This window comes from Lepisma saccharinum, chromosome 25 (assembly GCF_977018435.1).
Source record: "Lepisma saccharinum chromosome 25, izLepSacc3.1, whole genome shotgun sequence".
NCBI lineage: Eukaryota > Metazoa > Arthropoda > Insecta > Zygentoma > Lepismatidae > Lepisma > Lepisma saccharinum.
Genome location: NC_139253.1, coordinates 41,547,469 through 41,561,539, shown reverse-complemented (window position 1 = coordinate 41,561,539; position 14,071 = coordinate 41,547,469). Strand labels below are relative to the sequence as shown.

Genomic DNA, 14,071 nt, shown 5'->3' with positions numbered 1-14,071 from the left:
CTGCTGACTTAGATATTTTAACTGATTCTATATAATTTGAGGTCGCTGATTTCAAATATGTAGTCAGAATAAGTGTATCACGTCACAATTTTTCACAAATCACATTTGAAAATTTTCACAATATTATAATACTGGGCTAAACTCCAACAATTTTCCATATAGATATCTGCACATAATGAAATTATAGGACTATACATAGGTGGCGTAGCTGATAACAGGTATTAAGTTGCATTGTTTCACAAGTCACATTTCAAAATTTTCAGAAAATTATATCCGGTTACATGCCAACAGCAGTTGCAAAGAGAATGCGACGTAGTCAGATGTCCATGCAGAGTATCACGTCACGTTGTTTAACAAACATACGTTTCTATTTTCTCAATAGGGAGTTTTTAATGGACAAAAAGTTTAGGCAATTCCGGCAAAGTGATCAATTTGTTTCACGAGCACATACAGTCAACACCTGATGTCTGTTCTTATGCTAAACTTAACATACACCACAGAATAGCACAACATGCATACCTACTTATGCAAAAATTTTCGTTTCTTTGATTTTCTGGAGTAGGTGGCCTCAGGAACGTCACTCTGCAAGAATCAGCAATAGTCGGCCATCATATTTTCATTCCATCTCCCCTGATATCGGTGCTCCATGGTTTTTATGTCTTGGTGGAAGCGTTCGCCCTGTTCTTCACTTACGGCACCAAGATTGGACGGAAATACATATAAGTGGCTGTGCAGGAAGTGAAGCTTGACACTCATATTTACTCCTAACTTTTGAAACGTCACCAACAAATTTTCAACTAGAACCTCGTAGTTGTGCGGCCTGAAGTTTCCAAGAAAGTTTGTAATGACATCAGAAAAGGCACACCATGCATCTTTCTCTGTGCGGTTCATTGTTTGTAAGAATTCTTCATCTTGCATTAGCATCCTTATCTGAGGACCATCAAAAATACCTGCTTTTACTTTTTCATGCGCCAATGCAGGAAATTTTGAGCAAATGTATTTAAAGCAAGCCCCATTCTTATCCAGAGCTTTTACATACTGCTTCATTAATCCGAACTTAATGTGCAGTGGAGGAAGTACACTTTCTTAGGATCAACAAGTGGCTTGTTCTGCATGTTTTTCGCCCCGACTTCAAAGCTTTTCCTGGCAGGCCACAGTCTTCGTACCCAATGTTCGTTCCTTGCTCGACTGTCCCATAAACACAAAAAGCATGGATATTTCGTGAAACCTGCTTGTTGACCAAGTAACATTGAAATGACCTTGAGATATCTGCACACAAGCCAACTGTCATTTGCATACTTTATCTTTCGAAGCAGTTCTTTCATTGTTTCGTAGCTTTCCTTCAAATGTACGGAGTGGCCAACAGGAATGGATGCTAACTTATTACCATTATGCAGCAACACATACTTCAAACTCCTCTTCGAGCTATCAATAAAAAGCCTCATTTCTTCTGCATAAAACGTATACGTACATCACATAGCTTTAATTAGTCCCTTCACATCTGTACAATAGACAAGTTCTTCGTCCCTTTGAAAATATCTTAATGGATGCCTCTTTCTGTCCCGATACATGAAGGTTGTTCCAGACGCTAACATATTTCTTTCCTTTAGTCTACACAGGTCCTGCATACTTTATGAGGTGCCCAGGATTTATCTTGGTCACCCAATTTAATTCCGAAATATGCACTATATGCTTTCCTTACAAAGTAAGTAATATTTGTCCTTTGTTTTGGGGTTAACAATGTTCGAATAACTGATTGAAATAATATTAATTATAATATTCCATGTGCTGCCATCTTGTGACCTCTTTACGGACTACGTTGTTTCATTGCTCTAAATATACATCCCTAATATTAGATATTTTTCTATTTTCCTCCGAAACCTGACGTGATAGAAAAAAACGGATTTCGGTTTTGGATTTACCACCCTCGAATTACTAAAGAACAACCATCAGCCTCCAGTCAGCAAAATGGACGTAGACCAGTGTTATTCATCTGAACAGCATACTTACAGATGTTGATGATGAAACAGGCAAAACATTGTACATATTTAACAATAATTTAAATCATTACCAATTACCTGTAGGTGGGCAATTGCAATTTATTACAACTCCTGAGGGTGATGTTAAAATTTCAGTAGGGAGAAATATTTATAGAATTAAGCACTCAAACATGATTTCTGGCACTGTTTATACTGTTTCTGCTGGTGACTGCTTATATATTGAGGTCCCGGGATCCTATGACAAGCTTATACCTTTTTTTATAGAATTAAGAATAAGATATTCAATAATAAATAACCGCTAAAACAAAAATGCCTAATGATATATTTGGCCATACAAGGCATGAAGATCACAGTGATGAGATTCTGATGCTTGATGTCAGAGTCAAGAAATTAAGAAGTGATTTACAAGCTTTAGAAACCACACTCAATGCCAGTCTTCAATTAGAAATTACAAATTTACAATCACAATGCATGGACCCTCTTCTTAAAATTGACTCAGAACTCAAATTATTGCTTCAGAAATATACTGACCTGGCCACATTAGATAATTTTCAAAGTTTAGAAGAGGCTGTAGCAGCTCTTCAAGCCAAATTTAAGACCCAGGCTAACAACTCTGAGCAATTGAAACAACAATTAGAAGAACAGATAAATAATATCCAGACACAGCTCCAAACAATTGTCAAAAGCATAAAATCACAAGAAGATTTTGATCTAGTGATTTCCACTCTAAAAGAACAGATTCAGTCACTGGAGATACCAAATCTGGATCCTCTGAACAATGCCATAGCCGAGGTTAAAGAAAAAATTGAGACACTTGAAAATTTTATGAACAACTTGCCATCTTCTGATGCTTTGAGTGCAATAACTCGCAGTGTAGCAAATATTAAGCTGCAACTTGAAACATATGAAGATTTTGGAAAAATTCAAAGTACCATAACCCATCTTGAGGGTACAATAGCAGCAGTGCAAAGTGATTTGACAAATGTACAAGAATCCCGATTGCCTGGGATTGTAGATACCCTTGTCAGTGTCCAGCAACAAATCACAAAGCTTGAAAACCTCAACACTGAATCTGAGCTATCTCATTTTCATCACTTGATCGATGATATCCAAACAAAACTTGAAATTTTACAACAATCCACACCCACTCATGCAGATATAGCCCTGCTCCAAAATGCTATGCAAAATGTGGCTGATGCTTCTGAATTAAACAATGTAAAATTCGCACTTGAATCTTTGCAAAATACAGTATCAAATCTGCCTACATCACAGGAACTTAAAAATATTAAGAGAGCAGTGAATCGCATATTGAAATCAGAACATATCAAGAATATCCAGGCAGAGATCAAACATCTCACTCAGACAGTGGCCACTCTTCCAACCAATCAACATATTAATGAACTGCGTGGCCGCAGTGGCTCAGTCGGTAACGCGTCTGACTACCATGCTCAAGGTCCCGGGTTCGATCCCCGGCCGGTTCAAATCCGGGAACTTTTCTAACGGTGGAAGCGGCCCCGGCGCCCACCCAGCGTCGAATAACATGGGTACCTGGGGGAAACCCTGGGGGGTAAAGGCGGTCAGGGGCGTGATGCTGATCACATCATCCCCACTCACGACCGGATCAAGAAAGTGTGGGGCGTTACCCCCACACCCCCTATACGCCTTCATGGCGTGGTGCTATGCACAGGGGAACACTTTACCTTTTACCTTTTTATGCCCTGTTTGAGGATATCAGAAGACAGGTCCATGATCTTACTGCTCAAAATTCAAAATTGGCAGTTGTTGAAAATTTACAGCAAATTGTAGCTAATATCAAGCAACAGCTAGGGACCATGGAATCCAATCAAGCAAATGCTTTGTCTGTTTTTGCCACCCAGCTCCAAGAAATTGTGCAACAATACAAGAAACTTGTTGTGGACATAAAAATCAAGCCAGGCCATGATGATGTTGTTAGGACTATCAATGAGCACCTTGAATCTGTAACAAGTAGATTGCTTACAGCAGAAAAAGAAATAACAGGCATAATTGAAAATCCTAAACATACAGTAATTCTTGAATTGTACAGCATCCCCAACAAAGAATATGATTCACCATTTACACCAGGTGGCAAAATATATATGCTGTCCCCTGCACAATTTTATTACCAGTTTTTTGTTGGGGGCACATTGAGACCAATCAAGATCAAATATTGGCTTCAACCACAGGCACACCACTACCCCACCTTATCAATAACAAATGCTGATAACAAAGTGAAAATCACCAGTGTAGAATTGGAGGATTTTACAGACCCCAATACATTAGAAACAGCCTATGCTGAAGATGATGGCTCTCTGGAATTTAAAATACAAATAGGGGACAAATTATATTTAGAAAATCCTGTAGTATCAGCTGCTGAACACCCCATAGTTGCAATATTCTTGTTTACATATTATGTCTAGACAAATTATTGTTGATGAATTACACAGACAAGCCAGACATAATTATAAGAGACTGCCAGTAGTCACAAAAAGCATAGATGATTTATGGCAGAGCGACTTGATTGAAATGGCAAGTGGACAGCTGAAAAACTTACACAAAATCAACAAGGGCTACAAATATCTACTCACTGTAATAGATACATTTTCAAAATTTGCATGGGCTGTGCCACTCAAATCCAAGACTGGAAAATGTGTTACAAAAGCCATCAGAACAATCATCAATCAGAGTGGAAGATCACCGCGCTATTTGCAAACAGATAATGGCAAAGAATTTTATAATTCAGTGTTTCAACAATTTATTAAAAGCCAGTCAATACAACATTATTCGAGTTACAGTGATCTCAAGCCCTCAATTGTAGAGAGATTCAACAAAACCCTAAAAAATCTTATGTATAAACAATTTACACTTCAAGGTAATTATAAATGGATTAATATTCTTCCAGAACTTCTACAAAAATATAACAACTCGGTCCATTCCACAATCAACATGAAACCCTCTGAAGTAACTTCATCTGATGAGCAAAAATTGATCAGCACTGTTTATTATCCTAAATATCAGCCAACAACAAGAAAGGCCAAATACAGGGTGGGTGAACAAGTAAGAATCAGCAAATATAAGCACTTATTCAAAAGAGGCTTTACAAGAAACTGGAGCACTGAATTATTTACAGTGGTTCAAGTTAAACCTGGGACCCTTAACACATATATAATAAAGGATCACCGAGGAGAAATTCTCAAAGGCAGGTTCTATGAAGAAGAGCTCAGCAAAACTAAACAGCCTGACACATATCTCATAGAAAAAATCATCCGCAGAAAAGGCAACAAGTTACTTGTCAAATGGCTAGGACTTCCAGAACACAGCTGGATCGATGCAGACAAAATAATAATATGAACACCTGGGATGTTATAAAGAGGCTGCCAGAACCTGAACAGCAGAATAAGAGAAATGGCAACTTGCTGCCTGATAATATTAGGTGTCTTATTGTTGGGCCATCTGCTTGTGGTAAAACTACACTAATAGTTGATAATTTTTTATTAGCACCCAACTGGTTAGATTGGAAAAACAGGCACTTGTATATCTTCTCTAAGAGCTTGGAACAATTAAAATATCAGCAGCTGATGAAGCTATATGATGGATTGCATATAGCCACTTTTGAACCAGATGTTAAGCCACTCCATGAATGTCTTGATAATTCTGTTGTTGTGTTTGATGACATTATACTGGATAATCAAAACAAGGTTAGGAATTTCTTTACACAGGGCCGACACAAAAACATAGATTGTTTCTACCTGGCACAGACTTTTTCAAAAATACCGAAGCAACTGATCCGAGACAACAGCAATTTTATATGTGTGTTTCATCAAGACCATACCAACCTCAAACACATACATGATGAATATGTAGGTGGGGACATGAGCTACAATATTTTTTCCAAGATTTGCAGTGGGTGCTGGAACCAGGACAGTTATGGGTTTGTCACAATTGATATGACAAGAACACCTAATACTGGCAAATACAGAAATAAAATCAACAATTTTCTAGACATTGAAACATATATAAATAAACATGAAAAGGCCAATTATTGATGATCTTAAATTAAGAGATTATCTTGTAAAAAGATTTAAGGGATGGAAATCAGAGAACCGTGGAATCTATGAAAAACACAAACAAACAGAACAGCCTATAATTGATGCTATTGGTGAATTAGGTAAGAATATCAAAACTGTTACAGAGCAAAATCAAAATTTGATCACAGAGCTTGTACCTGTAGCTGCAAGGAACATATTAGATTATCCATTCACCCCACTTTCCAGTATTCATACACCTAGACCTATTGCTCCTAGAAGAATTGAAACTACTCAGGATCCTATTGAATTGGGTCTTCTTGCTCAAAAATATTTAAGCACATCTAAAGACAACAAAGATGAGGTTTTTGGCTTATATGCTGACACAGAGCGTGATGGCAGCATCATACATAGAATTGGCAATTTCAGAGTAACATTTATGGGAGATGATCTGATTGTATATTCAGAATCTCGTCTCCGAGAAAAAGGTGCTTTTGTTAAGTATCCCGGAACACCTGGATTGTGGGAACTGATGACTAGGAAGAGACCTGGCAGCTATACAGATCAAGATTATGAGAATTACAAAGAAATATTAATAAAATCAGATGCTCTATACCAGAACAATGATCCCACACAAAAAAGAGTCAAGTCGAGCAGTGGAGCAAAATACAACAATTTAATCAAGCCCATATGGTCACAGATCAAGACTGGCAGTGGAATCAAACAATACAACACCCTGCCCAAAGAATTTGTGTGGGTTGATGATGTCAGGAAACTTGTAGATAGGTTATTGGTGATAGCTGGGGAGGAAAATGCTGGCAACCACAATTTTTACAATGAAAAGGTTGGAATTATGGACATGATAAGCACAAAATTGTCTAATTTTATAGTAAATGACACTAAGGGGATTGGATATCTTATAAAAATTATTAATACTCTACCACCTAAATTTTGGAATATTTCTGAGGGTCGGGGCCTTGTTAATGACATTATAAACAAGGTGCCATTTGAACTACACATTCCAGGCTATCAATATTGTGGTCCCGGTACAAAATTGGACCATAGATTAAACAGAGGTGATCCTGGTGTTAATCCCCTAGATGCTGCTTGTAGAGACCATGACATAGCATACAACACACATTCTGATCTTGACAAGAGACATGTTGCAGACAAGAAATTAGAAGAGGCTGCATTTGGTAGATTTGTAAGCAAAGATGCTTCTTTGAGTGAAAAAATAGCAGCATTGGGGACCACCATAGCTATGAGCACCAAACAAAAACTGGGGTGGGGTTTGTGAATATGTATATAATAAACCTACAATGAAGGCCAAGGGTGTTATGTATCAAATACCTTATGCAGGTCTTAAATCTCTTAAAACTATTGATAGCCTTTTAACCAAAAAGCAGCGCAAGAAAAAAAATTCTTGTATTGCCAAGGGCCATGGTATGAAATTGTTGCTTAGTACCCCCCAATTAAAAAAATTACAACAATCTAGAAAAAAATCACATGTGGGGGGATTCATATTTACGATCCCTGCCATCTTAGCTGCTCTCGGGGCTGTGGGGAGCTTGGCCGGGGGATCAGCCGCCATAGCAAAAACAGTAATAGATGCCAAGAAGAATATTGCAGAATTAGATGAATTGAAGCGCCATAACCTGGTCATGGAGAAACAAGGCAAAGGTGTTAAGAGAGCCATGAATAAGTTTAAAAAAAACAAGAGCCGCTTACAAACCAAGATATTGAAGCTTTATTCAAGCCACTGGGCATCAAACATTTTAGAGGTGTGTACATGTCTGATTCTTTACCAGAACAACCACTCAACAAAGAGTGTGGTATTGTTAATTTGGATAAGTACAAAAATCAGGGCACTCACTGGATCTGTTATCTTAAATATTTAAAAGATGAGGCATTTGTGTTTGATTCATTTGGAGGTGTTCCACCTGAAAATTTAATAAAATATCTAAATTCAGCTAATCTTTATTACAATAATGCCCGTGTTCAAAATTTCAAAGATGTTAATTTTGGACATTTGTGTTTATCTGTTCTTAGATATATGTCTCAAATAAATAAACCATCAATTGAAGATTTTCAAAAGGCCTTGTGGTATTTAAAACATCATGGGGGTATTCCATCTCACCAGCCAAAATTCAATATTGAAACTCAAATTGCATGATGATATAGTGTATCCCAAAACAATAGCTCTCAGAGCATTTTATGGCATGTACTTGATCCCTAATATTACACACCACAACAACACAATTGCTGTTGGGGATCAAAAAATTGTCATCACTCCAGGGCAATATAATCTATCTACTCTAAATGCTCAATTACCCAGAGGTGTAGTGTTAAGTCAAAATTCTGTCACTCACAGAGTAGAGATTGCATCTGCTACAGAGACAGTGGATCTGGGTACTATAGGAGAGCTGTTAGGCTTTGAGAACAACACAAAACTTGAACCAGCTATTAAACACACTGCTATGAATATACCTAAATTCTTAGCCATAGAGACTCAGAATATTCACTGTAATGTGGCTGAGGGTATGATCACCAAATCAAATGGCATAGGCACTCACAAACAAACTGGCATCATTGCAACATTCAAGCCTAACTCTGAATTTATGGAGCCCATCATCTACAATCCATCCCCAACATTATATTTTCCTGTGTGTCATAATAGAATAGATTATATTGAATTGATGGTCACTAATGAAAAAGAAGAATTAGTTGATTTTGCTGGAGCCACAACAACTGCTATCATAGAGATTAATATTTAAATAAAAATACATACAAGAAAAAAATGGAAAATATTGAGAGTTATGAGCTACAATCATTCCCCCCAAACAGGAGGACATTTGCAAATTTAAATCAACCCAACACAGAGATTGAGGTTGATCTTGATGTAGGGGATGGCTTTATACACCCCCACAGAGCAGATCTATACATCAAATTTGATGTTGTAAAGCTCGATGGTACAGATTATCCGGCAAATTCAAATATAAGATTGGTAGATAATTTTGTGCCGCATCTTTTCTCTGAAATTGAGATCAGAAAGCATGGTGTTGTTATAAACAGAGTAGATTATCCCGGCATTACCTCCACAGCTTTGGCCACACTAAAATTATCCAAAACCGAGGCTTCTTACTACAAAATAGGTGGATTTGAGGCTGGTGATAAGATATTATCTAAGAACCACACAGTGCTGTTCCCCATGCGCCTATTGCCAGGATTCTTCTCAGATTACAAATATATTATGTGGAAGGGTGGTTTAAGAATTACATTTAGAAGAGCTGCCAATGATAATAATGCTTTGATGAGGTACAGCACATTAAACTCTACAGGGGAAGCTCTGCCTAATACCCTACCAGATGCAGGCAAATGCATTATTCAGACTATGGAGCTAAGAATCCCAGTTGTTGAATATGAAGCCAGTTATGCTCTTAAATACAAAGCAGATATAATAAAAAATCCACAGGTTCCTTTACAATTTTATACATATCAATGTGTACAGAAGCCCGCAACTGGTACTTATTATGAGTTTGATGCTACAAATTCATTCTCCAGTATACAATATGACATGCCGGATTTTGTGGTGGTACTGTTTCAGACTGGAAGACACAATAATCAGGAAAAAAATTCAAGTAAATTTGATAACTGCAACATCAAGAACATATATCTTAAAAATGGCAGAAATGAGGTATTTCCTAGAGAAAATTATAATTTAGACATGTCCAAGGATGATTTCCTCAATTTATATGAGGCATTTTCAGTATTCAAAAGAGTCACTACTGGCAATACTGACATGTATTACACACCAGATGAATTCAAAGCACAGAGACCCATGTTTGTAATCAACACTTCAAAAAGGAAAGAAGTTGTGGTTAATGACAGGACAAACATTAAAATTATCTGTGAATTCCATGAGGCATTACCTGATGACACCATATGTAGTGTTATTCTCATAGGTGAAAAATCATATGTTTATGATGTAAGAAATGAGAGGGTCACAGAGCAATTCTAGAAGAATTGCATTGTTTTAATATTAGATAAACAAATTGAACCTGGTATCCAATTAAACTTAAACCGGAAGTAAATATGTGTGGGTAGGTATGGGTTTTTGGCTTAATTTTAAGTATGTCCAAAACAATATCAAAAAAAGCTTATTTTTAACAAGCTTATGGATAAAAATCTGGCTGATGCAACTTTTGTAAGTGTGGGCAAATCAATCTGAGGGGGCTCATCATTTCACAGGAAATTCCCGAGGGCATTTTTACAAAAATCTTGGATTAGACAGGGTTCCACACTTGAGCAAAAAGCTCATATGCTCATGTTGAGCTAGTTTTAAGTGTAGACAAATCTGCTTGAGAGGGGCTCATCATTTATCGAGTTTATAATACAGTCAATCATACTACTAATCTATTTCAAATATCGCTTGGGTCAGCCTAAAAATTGCCGTTCTTATCTTTTACCAAGTTTACTTCATGTTGCCACCCCTTTCTAAATTCATTTACACCTTTTATAAATCTCTGATATTTTTATTTTTGCTGTTTGTTTCAATTTCGTTAATTTTGCTTTTCAAGTAATCTCTTTTTTACTTCTAAACGTGCGGTTAACTTCTCGCTTTATTCTATTATAATTGCTTAAGTTTGTATCATCAGAGTTATTTAACCATCTAAGTCTAGCTTGATTTCTTATTTCTATTAGGTTATGACATTCATTATTTAACCATGGCTTACTTTTTCTTGGTTTATGGTATCCTATATTATTCCTTTCTTTGAATATTGCCATTACCCAATACTTGTTTTCATTCCAGCACATCATATTGTGGCATTTTAGCTCCTGGATTTTGACAGTTGAAAAGACAAATGCGATCCGTGCTTAGATTTGTTCAACACCCTTCATTGGTAAACTGGGCATATCTAATCGCATGCAATATTTTCATAAGGATTTGGCTTTGGTTTGGTTGTGTGTCTACTTTATGCACAGATAGGCTAATCGGGACTGGACTTACAGTTTTAAGTGGGATATCCGAACCACTGTGCAATGTGGCTCCACCGGGTATCGAACCCAGAACCCTTACAGGTTGACGACGTTGCCAGTACGCTCTGTTTTCACAATGAACGATCCATGGTTACCACATAAATTTTCAATCAATTAGTTCACTAAGTCGTCTCATGTAGTTGTTGCATCACAGAGGTTTCCTGAAACCATCTTCATAAGATTCAGCTTATGGACAAGGTGTATCAATATAATTAAAACAGGAATTCTTTCAGGCACTGTCATTGTTCCTATTGGCGACATTTGTTTCTGCCGAGCCTCCAGTTGGTAACCGCTATCTACCACCGTCATCGTACTCCACCACAGGGAATGACTTTTCACCTCCCCCACCCGGAATAGCCTCCAGTTATGGGCCTCCGTCAGACACCTATGGAGCCCCGTCGTCTGGCAGCTCTTCATACGATGGAAGATACACCATTGCGTCCATCCCGTCTACCTCTTACGGAGCCCCTACGTCGTCAGCGTCCAGTTACAGCAGGCCTAGCTCGACGTATGGTCCACCATCACGCTCCAGGATAGGTTCTTCGTCCAGCAGATTGTCCACGAGATACGGCTCTCCGTCTTCAAAGTTTGGTTCTTCTTACCGTTCGTCAGCACTTTCATCAACCTATAGCCCACCGTCCTTCGCAGCGTCTTCTCGAGTACCGTCTTCTCATTACGGGGCTCCATCCAATTCTTTATCCTCGGGTTACAACTCATTTGGATCTGGCAGTAATAGATACAATGCGTTCGAGGATTCCTTGTCGGTAAGTTATTATGAATTATCAACATTTTATTTAGGCTATATATTGAGGTCTATATGACCCTCTGTATATGTGTATGTCTAATGTGTGCAGTCGCATTTGACACAATCAACAGACCTAAATCCTGAAATACTCGCTTGCCTGCAAGGTGTTATGTGTGTTGACTAACTCTACGGCGGTGCTAGAAGTTGCCTTTGAAAATTTCCTATTAAAACCCACTTATCGCCGTAGTGTAAAGCAACACACACACCACCTTGCAGAGAAGAGAGTATTATAGGATTTAGGCTGTGATTTAGGTGTTGCATTTTTATTGCCGGTGACCAGTGGCGGCGATTAGGGGGTGCGTGGGGGGCAGTTGCCCCCCAGGTTTTGCCACTTTTGCCTCTGCACTACACTAAACCTTACGTAACAAGGAAAGATGAACTGTCCTTGCTCCCCCACTTTTTTCACCTTGCCAGCCTAGTTCTGGAATCGCCGCCACTGCCGGTGACTGTCCATCCAAGAGAAAAATTGAGTTTGATCTTGCAGACTGGTAACCCAAAACATTCAGTACATATTATCAAAGTGTATAAATAAGAAACGAAACTTTCTCCCTTCATTGAATTTCAATTATCAGACTTACAAAATAGTATTTCTGAAGGAATACTATACCGCGTTTGTTAGAACCTGTCCCGTTTCCCGCGCTAGGGATCGCTCTACAGTTTCGGTGCCAATGAGAAACGAGGAAAAAATCGTCTGCTGGACAGCGAGGAGCGAATGGAAGCCAGAAGAGAGGCGCTTACGTAGACGCTGTTGCCAAGTTGCGTATTTTAATTGGCTGCCTGGCTTTGACTTTCCCCAGCACCGAGAAAAGCCAGCGATCAGCTAGCGCGGGAACCGGGACAGGTTGTAACAAACGCGGTAATAGATGGTCTCTGCGAAGAATCAGGCTCACAGTTTGATGCATTATTGTATATCGTAAAGATAACGCTAAAGTGTATCAATTCAAACAAATTGCTGTGTTTGCCTATTCTAATCACGTAAAATAAAGTCACTCATTCTTCTCACTGGCATGATGTACTTTGTCGTAACGTAAAATTGCTAGATCTGTTATTTAAATTGGCTTGTCAAGATGATCATGTTAGGTTACGCAAGTTCATAAATTATGAAAGTCTGTAGATTGATTACATGTGCAACACAATCTCTTAACAAGGTGTACAGATAAAACTTCACTCTTTAGATTTCTATTCTGTGACGAATTACTGTTATAAGAAATAGGTTTTCAGATACAAGAACACAGCCAATAGTCTGATTCTTGAGGATATAAACTGGCAATACAATTTCAAAGAAATAAATAAAGTAAAATATCTTAATCGTGGAGACAATATAAAATAAATATCCTTCAGGGGAATTCACTGCATATTTGAAGAAAAAGCAATTGAAATTTCCACTTATTTTTCAAGTAACCTGTTTCTGTTTTAGGAACCCGCCCAGTATGAATTTACATACGATGTGAGCGACTCCTATCACGGCACACAATTCGGCCACAGGGAGAGTCGAGAGCACGAATCAGCGTTTGGCGAGTACCGCGTCTTGTTGCCGGATGGAAGAACCCAAGTCGTGACCTACGAGGCTGATGAGAATGGCTTCAGGCCCACGGTCAGGTACGAGGATCCAGCTGGTGGCTATGGCCATCAAAACGGAGGGCCTTATTGAAGAAAGTCGACAGAAAGAAAGGCTGATGGCTTTAATACCAAGGCGAAGATCTAGGAGGATCTTCCGTGAACGTTTTCGTGCGTGCACGTGTGATTGTCATGTATCTAGGAGAAACCAGTACTAACTAAGCAGAGACAACTAACCTTAGTGTGTGTGGACTTAATTACTGGTAATATTGAAAGCATTATAAATGTATTGTGATATTATTCACTTGTAAATGCAGCGAGGTTCTACAAATACTTTCTTTTGTAAATAAAGGATTTCCACAAAACGTTTTGTAACTTGCTCACTGAAACCATTTCAGAGTCTTGAAGCTTTCTTGGAGACGAATGAGTTGTGAAGAAAATTACGAGTCGAGATCCAACGGCTGAAACCAGAATCTTCAGTTCTTGAAGAGACTTGCGTTGGCCCCTAAAAAATCTTGGAATTTTTTTTCATAACTTATCTGGGTAATGGTTCCGATTGTTTCATGATTATTTTTTCAAATTCTCCTAGCAGAAAGACTAATTATTGTAGAATTTTGCTAATCATTGTC

At 38.2% G+C, this 14,071-nt stretch overlaps 1 protein-coding gene across 1 annotated transcript in view; it reads left to right on the top strand.

The window, feature by feature from the left end:
- Positions 1–13,825, top strand: part of LOC145978636 (uncharacterized) — a 31,067-nt gene extending 17,242 nt beyond the window's left edge. The window contains exons 2-3 of the mRNA XM_083111390.1: positions 11,314–11,844; positions 13,303–13,825. Of these exons, the coding sequence (XP_082967516.1) occupies positions 11,314–11,844; positions 13,303–13,536 (765 nt within the window). The 3' untranslated portion in view covers positions 13,537–13,825. The remainder of the gene's footprint in view (positions 1–11,313; positions 11,845–13,302) is intronic.
- Positions 13,826–14,071: the final 246 nt, after the last annotated feature.